This window comes from Athene cunicularia (genome assembly GCF_003259725.1).
Source record: "Athene cunicularia isolate RWA chromosome 3 unlocalized genomic scaffold, athCun1 chr3_part1, whole genome shotgun sequence".
In the NCBI taxonomy this organism is placed as follows: Eukaryota; Metazoa; Chordata; class Aves; order Strigiformes; family Strigidae; genus Athene; species Athene cunicularia.
The window spans coordinates 26,873,785-26,888,919 of NW_020799097.1; the positions used below are offsets into that span (position 1 = coordinate 26,873,785).

The 15,135-nt window shown below is 37.5% G+C and overlaps 1 protein-coding gene across 2 annotated transcripts in view; it reads right to left on the reverse strand.

Annotated features, from left to right (window-relative positions):
• Positions 1 to 15,135, reverse strand: part of COL21A1 (collagen type XXI alpha 1 chain) — an 82,304-nt gene that overhangs the window by 38,305 nt on the left and 28,864 nt on the right. For both annotated transcript variants that reach the window (XM_026846270.1, XM_026846269.1), the window contains exons 10-16: positions 14,785 to 14,838; positions 13,830 to 13,883; positions 11,242 to 11,295; positions 10,329 to 10,382; positions 8,739 to 8,792; positions 8,602 to 8,655; positions 4,737 to 4,790 (exon numbers count right to left, since the gene is read on the reverse strand). In XM_026846270.1, the coding sequence (XP_026702071.1) occupies positions 4,737 to 4,790; positions 8,602 to 8,655; positions 8,739 to 8,792; positions 10,329 to 10,382; positions 11,242 to 11,295; positions 13,830 to 13,883; positions 14,785 to 14,838 (378 nt within the window). The remainder of the gene's footprint in view (positions 1 to 4,736; positions 4,791 to 8,601; positions 8,656 to 8,738; positions 8,793 to 10,328; positions 10,383 to 11,241; positions 11,296 to 13,829; positions 13,884 to 14,784; positions 14,839 to 15,135) is intronic.

The following is a 15,135-nucleotide window of genomic DNA, read 5'->3' on the forward strand; positions in this document are numbered from 1 at the left end:
AAGGGAGAGGGGAGAATATTACATATACATGGCACACAGAAAAGAAAAACGCAAAAAAAAATATTTTGTTCTGCATACTACCATATAACTGTCAGGAACCTTCTTTCCTTGGTGCGCATATCTATTAACCTCAGCATAGCTATAGATGCAGTAGAATTACATGAACTTTGCATTCCAAACATACAGGCTATATGGTTATACCAGTTTCTATGTTGTATTTTAAAGACTTCTGCTTTATGAAGAAAAATACAGCAACTTCTCTTGGAGATTTCTATATCCTTAGTGTATCTTGGACACATTTCAAAAAGAATTCTGCTACCATATCCCAGCATAAAATGGGTATTTTTCAGAGACTGCATTGATCTAGACCTGGCGTTCCTGATGTGGTTGTGAGAGATCAACAGTCTAATCAGAAGTACAGGTATAACAGAGGGAGTCAGGTCAGAAGCTGAAAGCCATGTTATGCTGCTACCACTGGCACAAATGAGGCCACATCTGAGGTCTTGTGATGTGACCTAAATATTAAGGGCAAACTCTACCACTTTAAGTGTTTGCAGCTGTATTTCTGAAAAATATGATTTCTGGAGAGTAAACATGATCAGTTGCAAATGTTCAGACATATTACTTGTGGCAGGACAGCATATGCTAGGCCTAGAAGAGTGCTATAAATGTCCTGCCAGCTTCACCCACAAGCACTTACTTCAGAGTTCCCATCTGCATGATTGTAAACACAAGGAGAAGTCAAACATAGCTTCCACTGAAACTGAACTCTGACAAATCTCTACCTATGTTAAGAAGGACAGCCAGGCTGAAATTAAGGTCAAATAAATGTTGATTTATTCTATCCTTTAGACAGTTGGCCCCTCAAAAAAATGTATTTATCAAAACAGTCTGTCATCACTAAGATAGAAGACTAGCCATTAAACTACTCAAGTGACAGATGGCCTATTTTTGTCATCAGTAAAATCAGCTTGATTAATAGTTTTACTAAATGCTGTCTAAACTATTCTGGCCATACTGTCAAATGTTACTCTTACACAGGGTGGGTAAGATTGGGCTGGCCTGGCTAATTTAAGTTCCAAATAGTACTACTGGGGGAAAACAACCACATCACTTGGAATTTTTTACTTAGCTTTACCACCTACTTTTTCCTGTTTGTAAATTTGGGGATTAATAAGAGTAATAATATACCAGAAAGTATGTTGTCCAGAAAATAACCACACCTCTCAGAGGCTGAAGCAATGAGAGTTCAGTTCAGCTGTGCTCTCCATCCTAGACTGTTGCATCTTGGATGTTGTGTCAAGATGCATCCATTTTGCAACCATGCTCTTTATTTGTTAAAGCAAGAAGGATTTTAAGATAGCTATTTTTAAAAAGATCAACTTTATTAGGTTTGTGTGGCAAAGTTTTGGTGGAGCAGGGGCTACAGGGGTGGTTTCTGTGAGAAGCTGATAGAAGCTTCCCCCACATCCAATACAGCCAATGCCAGACAGCTCCAAGATGGACCCACCACTGAGCCCATCAGTGATGGTGGTAGAGTCTCTGGGATAACATATTTCAGAAGAGGAAAACGTTGCTGTGCAAGTGCAAAGTGAAGGGCAATAGCAGCTGGATGATAGGACTGAGAATATATGAGAGCAACAACTCTCCAAGGTCAGTGCAGGAGGAAGGGCAGGAGGTGCTCCAGGCACCGGAGCAGAGATTCCCCTGAAGCCCGTGGTGCAGCCCATGGTGAGGCAGGCCTGTGGGAAGGACTCAAGTTGGAGAAATTTGTACAGGACTGTCTCCTGTAGGAGGGACCCCATCCTGGAGCAAGGGAAGAGTGTAAGGAGTCCTGCCCTGAGGAAGAGACAACAGGTGATGAACTGACCAAAACCCCCATTCCCCATCCCCTTGCGCCACTGTGGGGGAGGAGATAGAGAAAAATGGGAGTGAAGTTAAGTCCAGGAAGAAGGAAGGGGTTGAGGGAAGGGGTTTTTAAGATTTGGTTTTATCTCTCATTATCCTACTCTGATTTGACTGGTAATAAATTACATCAATTCTTCCCCAAGTTGAGTCTGTTTTACCCGTGAGTGATGCCTTCCTGCCCTTATCTTGACTCATGAGCTTTTCATTATATTTTCTCTCCTCTGTCCAGCTGAGGAGGGGAGTGATGGAGCAGCTTTGGTGGGCACCTGGAATCCAGTCAAGGTCAACCCACCACACCAACTTAACAAATTAGGCCATGTTTAACTCTAATGTGGCTGAATGGAAGAAACAGACTGTCTGCATGTATGTTTGCGTTAGTGGGGTATCCATGCAACCTACTGAACTGTCCCAGGGCCACAGCTGCATCTGGCAGGTTAACAATATGGTGTCATACAGTTTCAACAGTATCATCCAAGGCCTCTGTTGAGCTTAGGCAGAGGCTATCACAGGGAGGGCACAGCAAAGATCAGTCCCTCTCTCCTACATCAATCCCTAACTAATAGGGTATCCCACCAAAGATCACACTGAATTGCACAGAAGAGGAGCAGAGAGGAGGCACTTACACTTATACATCAAATAGACATTGGAGGAACAACAGAAACAATAGAAGCAGTAAGTTGCACAAGACATTCCTCACAGACCCCACAATCCAGTTCACTTTCTGCCAGATGAAAGCCTCTACTTGAATAGGGGAGCCTACATATCCCACGGCTGAGGAAAGCTTCCATTTTGCACAGCCCAAGCACACACATTTATCACAAATCTGCTGCACAGAAATGCCCTTTGCTCCTCCTTCAGGCTCTAAATAGATGGGAACACCATGTTTGCACATGCAGTCTGGTGCTACACCAGCAACAGAGGCAGATGAGCAGTTATGACTAGGTGTCTTACATTTCCTACTGGCTACCTTGAGGCAATTTCCTGGTCAGTAGGTAGACTTTCTGCTCTTCAGAAAAACATCCACTGATTATAAATGAAGCATATAGTATAATCTGGCTTGCCCTGTTAGGATTGTGTAAATCTTTTGTAGTTGATATATCAGAAGTCTTCCCCTATATTATTTCATGGTGATTTTAAAAGAGTGATTTTAATGTCTTAAATCTGCCACTTAATTTCTCTTTAAAACAAAAGTATGGGACATAAGTGGTAAGTTTACACTGCTGTTTAAAATGTTATATTGTGAAGCATTTATATTAATTTTAAACCAAAATACATTTCTTTAGTAGATATAGGCTGGGCTTAACCAAAGGTATGAGATCAGAGAGCTGTTAAAAACTTAGTTTTCCCTAGGTCAGAAATACCTTCTCCTTCTTGTTTTTTAGACTATTTTTTTTAAAAAAATCACAATGACTAAGTAAATTTTTTTCTAAAACTTAAAAGAGACAAAATAAGGCTAGGGACAATACCAGAAGTCTTGTTATTATCTCAACCCATTTGTTATGGCATACTAACTAACAGTATACCAAAACTTCTTCATTTCTCTTTTATGGTTTTTAGATAACATTGACTTTCCATCTTTCTTATGTATGAAGATGCTATAGATTGTAAAAGGTTAATACATCTCACAGTTATTTGGGGCAGAAAAAGGAAAAAATAAAGCCAAGTGAAGAATTATGTGTGTTCTTCACTTAAGCCAGCCAATTGGGAAGAAAGTCTCCTGGGAATGATTGCCCAGTGTTTGGCACTCTGCTCGGTGTTCTATGAGGTTTTGGTGAATATATAAAAACTTTAAATGAAAGAGCTTGAGAATTTTTCAGCTGGGAGTATTATTTCTATCTCCTAGTTATCAAAACTCTATCAGGTTTCAGTACCACGTAACACATCCAACCTCTCGTTACATTCAATACCGCAAAAAATTCTGAATGTATAAAGCTCTATCTCCTTATCTTACAATTCAAAATGTAATTCAGAATGTAATTCATCTGGAAGGCAGTGTCCCACCAACTGAGCTCCATTCACTGCTCTTGGCCTACTGAAGAAATACTAATCATTTGAAGAAGCTGGCTCTTGGCAGTCAAAGCTTTCAGCTATTTCTACAGATATGTCAGCTCCTCTGCTTCAAGCGAAGTCTGCCGCCTTAAAGAGCCAAACAAGGAAAACAAGAACGAAGCCTAGCTATCACATATAAAGAGGAGAAAAATGAGCTGCGCTGAGGAGTTGCCCAAAAACCAGTATAGGAACAATGTCTCCGGAAACGAGAAAACCAAAAATGCATCAGCACGTTCCCCAGAAGAAAGAAGAACAGAGATATAGATAACATGGACAGTGTAACAACATGCGAAGAAGTAAAGGACCAATAAAACTGGACAAAGGAGGGGGGGAGGTAGACAGTGAAAAAATAAACAAGTGTGCAATTAACAACTATATGAAAGAAGATATACTGTGTTGCAGAAACGACAGTTAACATGCAGAATCCTTCCTCGTGTAAGAAAATATCAATGTCTAACCATACCATCCTATCAATAGGAAAGAAGTCAATGAGGAGACAATTTTATAACATACATACATATGAGTATACAACAGCAATATACTTAAGAATCTTTTCTTTGAAGGCATCCTTTTTTTAAAGCCTTGTTTATTTCTTTTGCTAAATCCAGATTTAAAGATGAACACCAGAAAATGAAAAATCACTTTTACAAAAACTGACATATCAACTAATTTAAATCAACACGGATGAAACATGAAGTATAACACCCATTAACTAAAAAAAAACCCACCAAAACAAACAAATCACTACATAAGGACATGTCAGCAATTTAATCACTTACAGGCTCTCCCCGATGACCTTCTAGGCCTGGAGATCCAGGCTGTCCAACTTCTCCCTTTAAAATAAAAAAATACTGTTAAATACAGTATTAAAAAAAAAAAAAAAAGACCTTCCTTCGCATAATAAAAATTATTATTTCAAATAGTAAGTTATTATTTTTAATATAAGCAAAATGTAAAATCAACACACATGATCAAGGCTTCATCAAACAAACATCTCTTAAAAACACAGTAGGAAGTGTTGTCATTCCAATATTCCCTCATGCTGCATCCAACAGACAGCTGTCAAACAGTTTGAAAAAAAGAGAGTGACAATTGTCTTTTGAATCAGAACAGCAATTTCTGGTTGAAGAAGCACATAAAACTTTAATTGCTATTGTCCAATTGTTAGTACAACTCATAGCCTGAAAAATATTTCAAAGCACTCCAGAATATAGCAGTACCAGATATGATCAAATCTTTATGTCCTTACTCAAAATATATATAATACCAAAAATATGCTGAAAATTTAAAGAATAATTCCAGAAATAAAAGCACCTAAAACAAATGCAAAGATCAACTCATATATAAAGCCTAATCTGGTAATAATTAATTTAAAATTACAAAAAAAAGACTTGAAGTAACAATGGGCAGCATCTGGGTTTCAAGCCATGCGTTTTTTCCACATTCTTTCCCAGAATGAATATTGTAAGAAAACAGGAAAGCTCCAGCAGAAATTTCCTTCAAAGACAGCCTGTTTGTTACTGCTCTGAATTTGATTACAGACCCAGAATGAAGCAACGTTTTATAGCAACCAGATGTTGAAGTCAAGCTGACAAAATGTTTGAATGAAGAATATGGCTTCTGTTAACTATTATATTATAAAATGAATAAAAACTACTGTCATATTTTTGTACTACAATAATTAAGAAAATAGTCAAGAAAGTATCTTTCAATTTAAATGTACACAGGTTCACACAGGTAAGATACTGAACTGTGTATTGTTTACAAGCACAAAACCAGATCAAAATACTATGCAAACTCATGCTTTATCAACATAATACTTCACTCTGAAGAGCCACCAGTGACAGCTAAAATTTTAGTTGAACAACTGTGGCTATTACTTGTCCATGTTATCAAATACAAGAAAAAAATCTAATATCTAATTTATATTTTTTTTTTTTACTTTCTATAGTATCAGAGAAGGAATTTCTCCACCAACTTAGCAGAGGTATCTGTGTGTATATATATCAGTATATAAAAAATAAGGCTGGATTCATTTGAGATGAATTCATGTAGTTAACTAAACTCCTATCACAGCTAACAGAAGTCAAGACAATTGATGGAGACTTGATTCAGCTGACTAGCCACCAGGAGCTCAGTTTCATTGCCCACACACAGACGTTTGATCATATGTGACATACCAAAGGGTGTCTTGTCTGGGTCCCTGTTCCCACTCCAGAAAGGCACTTGCTTTCCATAGGACTTACGTCATATTTGTCAGCTCCCTTAGGATGCTTTGGACACTAATGCATCTCAAATACACCAGACGCTTTTATGCAGACAACTAACTGGTACTTACAAGTCTGTCTTCTTTGAGATGAATTACTGGTTAGACCTCCATTGACTTTAATGGCAACATAGGCAGCTACAATGTCCATAGACACAAACTTAGCTGAGTGTTTTAAGAATGTCTGTTAAATTGTCTTTGCTTGACATATTTCCAAGTGTCAGAGACACATGCTTTTGTAGATATATATTAATAATGACAATTTGTATCGATGAGATCGCAGGTATCAATGGGATTTGAAGATCAAAATTAAGTGAATGTAGGAGTATTTAAAACTAAACCAAGTACCAAATAAAGAAAAAGTCCTTCAGCATCATAAAAATAATCTGCTGTTAGTTGCTGAAGTTAATTTCACAAAAATTAGCAATAAGATTTTTTTTTTTTCCATAATTAACAATTAAAACTTCTTTTACTCATGTATTTTAAGGATGTAAACTTAAGGGCAGTTAAAAAAAAAAAAACAGAACAACAATTTGAAATAAAGTAATTCCATTACCTTTTAGCTCAGTCTCATTAGGCTTTCCAAAAAGAACAAATAAAATAGGAAATACTGCATTTACCTAGCATAAAAGTTAGATTTTAAACATACGTTTTAAAGGCTGTTGTTTTAGATGTGTTCTAATAAATTTTGAATTGTAGGATGCTTAGTTATACATTGAAGTTGTGCAATTTTTAGAATAACAGTGGCTGTAGTGTTGTACATAAGTGATAACTCCCCTTTTTAACTTCAAATTAAGACATATCTGTGTGTTTTTCAACCTGAAGAGGTCTAGAGATACACTAGTGATCTAAAATCCCATTACAATGACAGTGAACAGGGGCTTGTTTCAGTTACCTAATCACAAATGCCTGGTGCTACCTGAGGTGCTCTAGAGCAGCCACGGCTTCCACATCAGGCTGGCAGGTACCACCTACAGAAGACCAGAGTCCTTCTGAAATGGCACTTACAGGTCACCTGGCGTACCCCAAACCAGCAAATAGGACTGGAAACTTACAGGTGATCTCACAAAAGTTATAGCAGGTAATACTCCGTAGCTAAATCACATTAGAGGCTCCATTTATTATATTTATGAAGAGCTTGATTCAGTTGTCAACACATAGACATGCAGAGCTATTTCCTGCTGCAAATAAAGGTGAAATTTTTTTCACTATGAAGACAGTCAAGGATGGAACAAGATGCCTAATTGTGAAGTCTCCATCCTTGCAGGTTATCAAGATACAGCTAAGCAACCTGGTATGGATTCCATTCCATCCCATCTGTGAGCAGGAGGCTGGTCCAGGAGACAGCCCGAAGTCCCCTCCAGCCTGAGTAAGCCTGGGATCCTGCTGGATCCACCTTCTTGGCAGCTGCTGCCTGGAAGGCTTTAGGTCTTTCACAGGCCTCGTGCCATACCTCCCTGTTTCAGCAAATATCACACATATGCCATGGTATCCCCAACTGCTCTAGAAAGCATGGTCACAAAATGGAAGAAAGACCCAGATCTTCACCTACAGTGACAGGACTTTAGACATATCCACTTAGAAGAACACTTGTATTTTTGGACATTGAAAGAACGTTAATCTCAAGCAGCCCTCAATCACTTCATTATTAAGAAAAATATTACAGGAACAGAACTGTTGTTAAAAAGCTTCTTTAGATCAATTCAACTGAACATTTATGTCACATATTAATAAATTTTTTTTCCTGTGAACTTAAAACTGATACTGCTAAAGTCTATCTTTTCACAAATTAGAACAGTGCAAACAACTGTGTATACAAAACATCCAGTGAGCTCACAGTCTGCAATTCATTATAGAAATAACAGATTGTGTTGTCTTTTTTACAGTAGGCAAATACTTAGTCCACTTGAAAAACTGTTCTAAATTAAATATAAAGTGCACTACACAGTAAAGAGAATACAAAAATAAACACGAATCCAATATACTGAAGGTGTTTTCCCCTAACTTTCATCCAGCTCTCTTCAAAAGCAATAATAATAATTAGATTACTTCCTTCTTAACTGTACATAACAGGTGTCTTCTGCAGCATATGCCTGTATATAAATTTCATTAACTGATTCAAAGAGTTAGAGAAACACAAACAGGCTAAGGGAGATGAAGTGTAAACAATCTCTGATGATCACTTATACACTCTTAATAAAAGCTTCGTTGCTGCTCACAAACTGAGCTCAATGAAGACTGCAGTAAACGTTTGGCATTTCCCAGTAACACACATTTTTTTAATTTCCAGTTATTCTCCACAGAATAAACTGGGCATATTTAGACTAACAGCAATGCTATTGAAGACTGGCAAGATGCGAACATTCATTCGTACACACCTTGAAACCAGGACTTCCTGGTAATCCATCTTTCCCGCTTCTGCCAGGGTCTCCCTGTAGCAACAGTTAACAGTCATCAGTGGGTGAAATAACAAGCACAAGTTAAAGTAAAGGCAAATTGTCTTCACAAAACTTACGGATCGCCCAGGCATTCCTGGAAACCCTGTATCACCTTTCTCTCCTTTTGAACCCTGAGAAATACAGCAAAGGAAAAGTAGTGCTCAATGTTTATGCTGCAAATTCAGTATATTTAACCTATAATTCACATATGTTATTTCTTATTTTGAACATATATGGAAGATTCGTTTCTTTCTTAACACAGGTAGCGGTCAATTAAAACTACTCCCTGTTACAGAAATGTAAATATGCTCTGAAATATAGAAATGTGAACACAGACTGTCTTTCAAATTGCTTTAAACTCTAGACCAGTAAACACATGAAGAAAATATAAGGACAGGTGAAAATGTAACTGTTTAAGATTGAATGACCAAAATATGATCTCTGAAATATATTTACATACAAGCATACCCTGTTTTAGATAAATTACAGATTAAAACTACATCTCTCTTCCAGGCATCTATCAGTCTCACTCCATTTGTGTGCTCCTCACCTCACTCCCCTTACTCTTCTCCCTCTCTCCCATTTGTTTTATGGTTCATGCACATTTCTAGGTATTAAGAAGCAGACTACTTTTCAAATAATTCTTACATATACCCTATATTAAAGGCATAGACATATTTGCAAAAAATACATTTATAAGCTTTTTGTGTTATGTTAAAATGAATTATGTCACTCCATTAACCAAAGGATGAAGAGAGTTCTCAAAATACCCAAACAAGCAGAGCATGAGTTTAATATTACTAGACATAAATATATAGACATAAATAGATGCAAGAACTTCAGTGGAAATGTTTCAGAGTTAGGGCTGCAGAATTAAATTCTCTGGGAATACACCTGCTGAAAAAACATAAATAATATTGTCCCGGGAGCAGGCCCACGGCAGGGCACGGCTGAGCCCCGGCACAGGGGGCGCCTCGGGGAAATGTGTGTAAGGAAGGGCAAAAGCATGACAAGGGGAAAGTCAGGAGAGTGAGGGGAAAAGTGAGAAACCACTCTGCTGACACCAAGGTCAGTGAAGAAGGAGGGGAGGAGGTGCTGCAGGTACCACAGCAAAAATTCTCCTGCAGCCTGTGGAGCAGACCATGGTGGAGCTGTGGTAGCCAAGCTGCAGCCCATGGAGGCCCCATGCAGGAGCAGGTTTATTCTGAAGGACTGCGGCCTGTGGGATGGACCCGTGCTGGAGCAGGGTAGAAGCGTGAGGAGGAAGGAGAGCAAAGAAGAGCTGAGGACTGAACCACCCCACACTGCTCCCCATTCCCCATCCCATGAAGGACTGAAGTGAAACCTGGGAAAAAGCAGGGTGGGGGGGAAGGTGTTTTAGGTTTTGGCTTAATTTCTCACTATTCAAACCTATTTTACTTGTCAATAATTAAATTATTTTTCCCCAAATCTAGTCTGTTTTGCCCATTATAGTAACTGGTAGGTGATCTCCCTGTTCTTTTCTGGACCAAATAGCTTCTCCGTCTTATTTTCTTCCCCCGTACTGTTGAGGAGGGGGAATGAGAGTAGCTGGGGGGTATCAAGCAGCCAAGCCAACTTCACCCCACCACAGATACCACAGATACCAATAACATTTTGCTTTATTGTATGATTATAAATTTACTTGCCTTTTTTCCATATATTCCTGGCACTCCTTGATCTCCTTTAGGACCCCTTTCTCCCTAAACAAAATGTATGTGAATATGTTAATTTTTAAAATGTAAGTCATTATCTATAGGTATATACACAAAGCATACAGGTATAGCAGAGATAAAATAAATCCAGCAAAGAGCTCCGATATAAAAAAACATGCTCAAGACAATAAATGAAAATACTGAATTTTCCAAGCTTCCCTAGGAAAGAAGCCCAGAATGTCCAACAGGTCTGGTGAGACAATCCACAGCTCACAGGCTTAATGCATCTATTTTCAATGGAAGACAATTTGAGCTTCTGGTTGCTTCAATACAGGTAGGTACCTCAGTGAAAATTCAGCTCTTTGAGAAGTGCCACACTCTTCTGAAGATCTTATTTGAAAAGTTTAAGCCGAAAATTTTGAAACACTAAGAAGTAAATTCAGTTGAGTACTAACACAGAAGAGCAAAAGATACGACTGATGAAGTTTTGGGGAACAAACATGTGAAATAATTTCATTGGGTTAGACCAGACCTATCCCTCAAAATGCTGTCACTCAAACTGAACAACTTTAAGAAAATTATATCATTATTTTTTACAGAATTTTTTTTTGACACATTATTTGTGATGAAGGGTTTAAGTAGTGGTAAAATCAAAGTTCAAAGCAATTAATATAGAATGCCATAGAAGAGAACAAAAATTTAAAAAACAGGCAGTTTCCATTGCTCCATATGTATGCAATTAAGTCCCATGGCATGTACCTTCCTTCAGTTTCAGCATCATAGCTATTCATTTTATGTAGTTCATCAAATGCACTGACATAATACTGTATATAAACTTATTTTTCCTTTAAACTACAGAGCAAGCTGAAACACATGAATATTGAAACAAGAAATACATCATTTCAACCTTTGGTGCTGGCATCCCATGTAATCCAGGAAAACCAGGTTGTCCACGGTCACCCTAAAACAAACAACATATTTTAAATCTTTATACTGAACATAGTAGTAATATACTATAATAACATTCATATTCTCAGTGATCAACAAATAGTCGAAAGGCGTTATATATCACCATATCAACTACATAACAATGGTATGATGACTGGATAGAGTGTGTTGTTTAAGCAAGATTCAATATAAAAAAGAAAAAAATTAAACAATCACTAATTTTTTTAGAATAAATTTTACTGCCATCTCTCAATAAGGCTTACGAGTTTCAAAAGTAGCGATTTTAGCTTTAACAAGAAGAAAAAAGCTTTCAAAAAGAGCTTTGAAAATCTCTGTAGGAGCTATGATAATTCTACAATCCATTCGTCATTCCTGAAGAATAAGGAAAATCCCTAAATCTGGGCTAGCTTTGCTCCTGCCTCTTACTGAAAACATCAAAAACCTACTGACCTTATCAGTTTCTCACCTGCTTATTCTGGATGACTGAAGTACTAAAAAATAAGGTATTAAGTATTTTCTCAAAAAAATAAATAAACAAAATGAAACCAAAATACCCCAACAAAACAACTTTGGCACTTTTACAAATGAGTTCTCATTTCAGTGGAAGAATGAACTCACTTTGGTAAAAGCAGTTGGCAATCGAAAGCATAAGTTAAAAGGTAAGTTATATTTATTGCCCTCACAGGTGTCAGACACTAGGAATTCCAACTCTTTTGCTATTGGTACTGAAGATATTTATCTGACAATTTGTCTGCAAGCTCCCTTGAGCAATACCAGTGAGAGGCTAAACTACAACTTGGCACTACCTGACTTGAAATGTTAAAAACAAGCTTAGTTGTGTGTTTTAGTAGACAGGATCTACTTCACTCAGGACAAAGAGCCAATCACCAACTCATTTTTGGACAATCACAATGTTTTCTCTCAGTTAATATCTACCTTAGATAAACTTTATATTGAGCCATGTATTTCAATTTTTAATACATTTCAATCATAAAGGAGGAACAGTAAATTATGCTCAGGAAGTTACTTTATATAATATTTCAAGTTCTAAGACAAAGGGTGAAAAAAAACATGTCTCTGGCACTTATCAAAACCATTCATGTCTAAGCAGATTTGGAAAAGTCTGTCACATATTCACAGAAGATAGGAACACGACTGCAGGAATGATAGCTTGTGGGTTAATCTATCAAAGTTATCTCTCGAGTGAGTTTTGAAAACAGGCAATGGAATGGAGCTCAAAAAATCAACAAAGTTTATAAACACTTCATGTATCCATTACTTCTTAATGAAAAAGAATGGAGCCTCGATTTCTGCTCAGAAGTGGTAATTCAATTATTGGATAAACTAAAACCCTTGGCAATGGAAACAGTTTGAAATTAGTTACTACAGAAACTTTACAAGTAATGGGATGAAATTAAGGGATGAAAAATTGGGCTGAATCATCAGGAAAAAAATTCTAATGGCAAGACTTATTTTACAATGGAAGAAGTTTGCTAAAACGGTGGTGGAAGCCCTACTTCTTGGCACATTTTCAACAAGGCTGGACTGAGCATTAGGAAATATTCTATCTGTCACAACCCTGTAGTGCCAGGAGAATAGAGTTTTTCATCTTCATCTTTTCATTTTATCTTATTTTCTGCACATGGCCCGATACTGTCTGATCAATTAGATTAACATCTAACATCAGTCAGATTAAGATGCCTCAGAACACAGAATTACATTTATCAACTTTAACCATGCATTTGAGAATTCTGCTGAACAGTGATGAATATAAGGACCTGCTTTTAACATTGGGAACTGGTAGTTTTACAGTAAAATCTGTTTGGAAAAAAAAAAATGTTTGTTTTATAAAAAAGGCTTTGAAGTTTTAACAAACAAAAACCAAAATACATTTTTATTACAATGAACTTAGAACTTTTCTAAACAGAGGGCAAAAGTGTGAGAGAAGAGTGGACACAGATATTTACATATCAATGAGACTTGCCAATAGCCAATGGCATATACGGGAGATACAGATTTAAGTTTATCCTGATTACCAGAAGAGAGTTACATATAAGCTTCCACATCTGTCTGCAGCTCCAAGCTACTGGCTACACCTCAGATAGAATTTTTCTGCAAAAATCTTTGGTTTCAATTAGTCAGTGCCTTCAGACAAGTGCCATCCAAAAATTCCTACCTAGATCATCTGGATGCTCACTTAAAGAGAAAAAGGATGAAAAGAGACAGAAAGTCGATCCTGACAGATGTCTGTATCCTGCTTCCAGGTATCCATATCTAGATAGGCTTTCTAAATATAAATTATTCAGTGCAATAAAGGTGTCACTGGCAGTGCTAAACCCTATATAAATTTTATTAAATGAAGCAGACCAGATTCAGAATTGAAGGAACATTCTCAATTTAGGACTCTTATTCCTTATTACCTTTTTAGTAAACAATTGTCACCAAAGCCTCATGTGAAAACAATGATATTATTAACTGTACAACCAAAAATGATAAATGGTAGGAGTAAAATCTTTTTATCTATTACTTTTTATTTTTTTTTTTTACCTTAGACCCATCTTTCCCCGGTTCTCCCTTGACACCTGGTAAGCCACGTGGTCCCTAAGAGAGAAAAGTGAAAACCAGCTGAAATACTAATACAATCTGATACAGAATGGGACACAGAAATGTAATACAACATGATGCAGGGACTGATGTGTCAGCTGGCTGGTCACAACATCTTGGTTACAAAAGCAGAAGCAAGCATGAAATGTACCCAGCATGTATGAATATGGCACACTATCATAACCCATGACTAGGAAACACCAAAACAATTCTTGGCTCTAACCAAGGACCACCCCAGGAAAAAAGGAAATCACACAGCCTGTACTAGTCCAGAGATGTCCCCTTCCTTCTAAATGTCTGTCAGACAGCCTTCACACATGCCATGTTGCAGGCTCACTCTCGGCTGCTCTCAGACACTTAATTCAACAAATTAGTAAATCCTCGACTATCCAGACACGCTAGATCATGGCACAAGTAAAATACAGCACTGGTTTCCAATAACTGTGCCAGTAAGGGCTACTAAATTAATACAATGAAGAAATAAAAAGAATTCCCCTGGGCTTTATCGGAAACCTTCTTTTGGACATGTGAATTGTGGGTAATCAATCACCATGACAAGGCTTCAGGTCACTGTTAATGATTCTTAGAAAAATGGAAGAAAATACTGTTTGGCTTCTGAATCAGGATGAAAATGTCTAAGCCCCACCTGAGCCCTGCTCCTACAAGCCTTACCAAGCAATGATTAGATTTGCAGCCTAATTGTTAGCCCACCTACAAACCCCAAAGCCCTGCGAGTTCTCAAGCAATTCACCCAAGGATGGCTCCTGAGTTCATGACATCCCTTGAGCCCTTTTCATTCTCCACACCTCAGTTCTCAGTCACAAACAATGGATATTGGGAGAGATTTGGCAGGATTTGTCACAGATTTTCAAGTTCTAGGAATGAAACAGAAACTTACTTGAACTCCTGGAGTTCCTGGGATACCTGGCATTCCTGCTGATCCCTGATATCCCTAAGGAAAAGCGACCAAGACTTGTGACTTTTCATAGGTTACATTAACAAATTTCCAAACACCTATTTAATGAAAAAACAATCCTCCTGGTTACTAGAGAACTGTTCTCACAATATGTTAGGTCAAATTTTAGTAACTGCTATCAAAATCATACATTTGAGATTTAGATTTCAGCTTTCAGAAGCTTTCATCCCTGCATCTGAAGTGTGCAGCCTCCACACTTTATGATAAAATCCATTATTTTAGAATTGTAACATGAGAATGTAACAAACACATTGTTTTATCCTCTACTGGGGG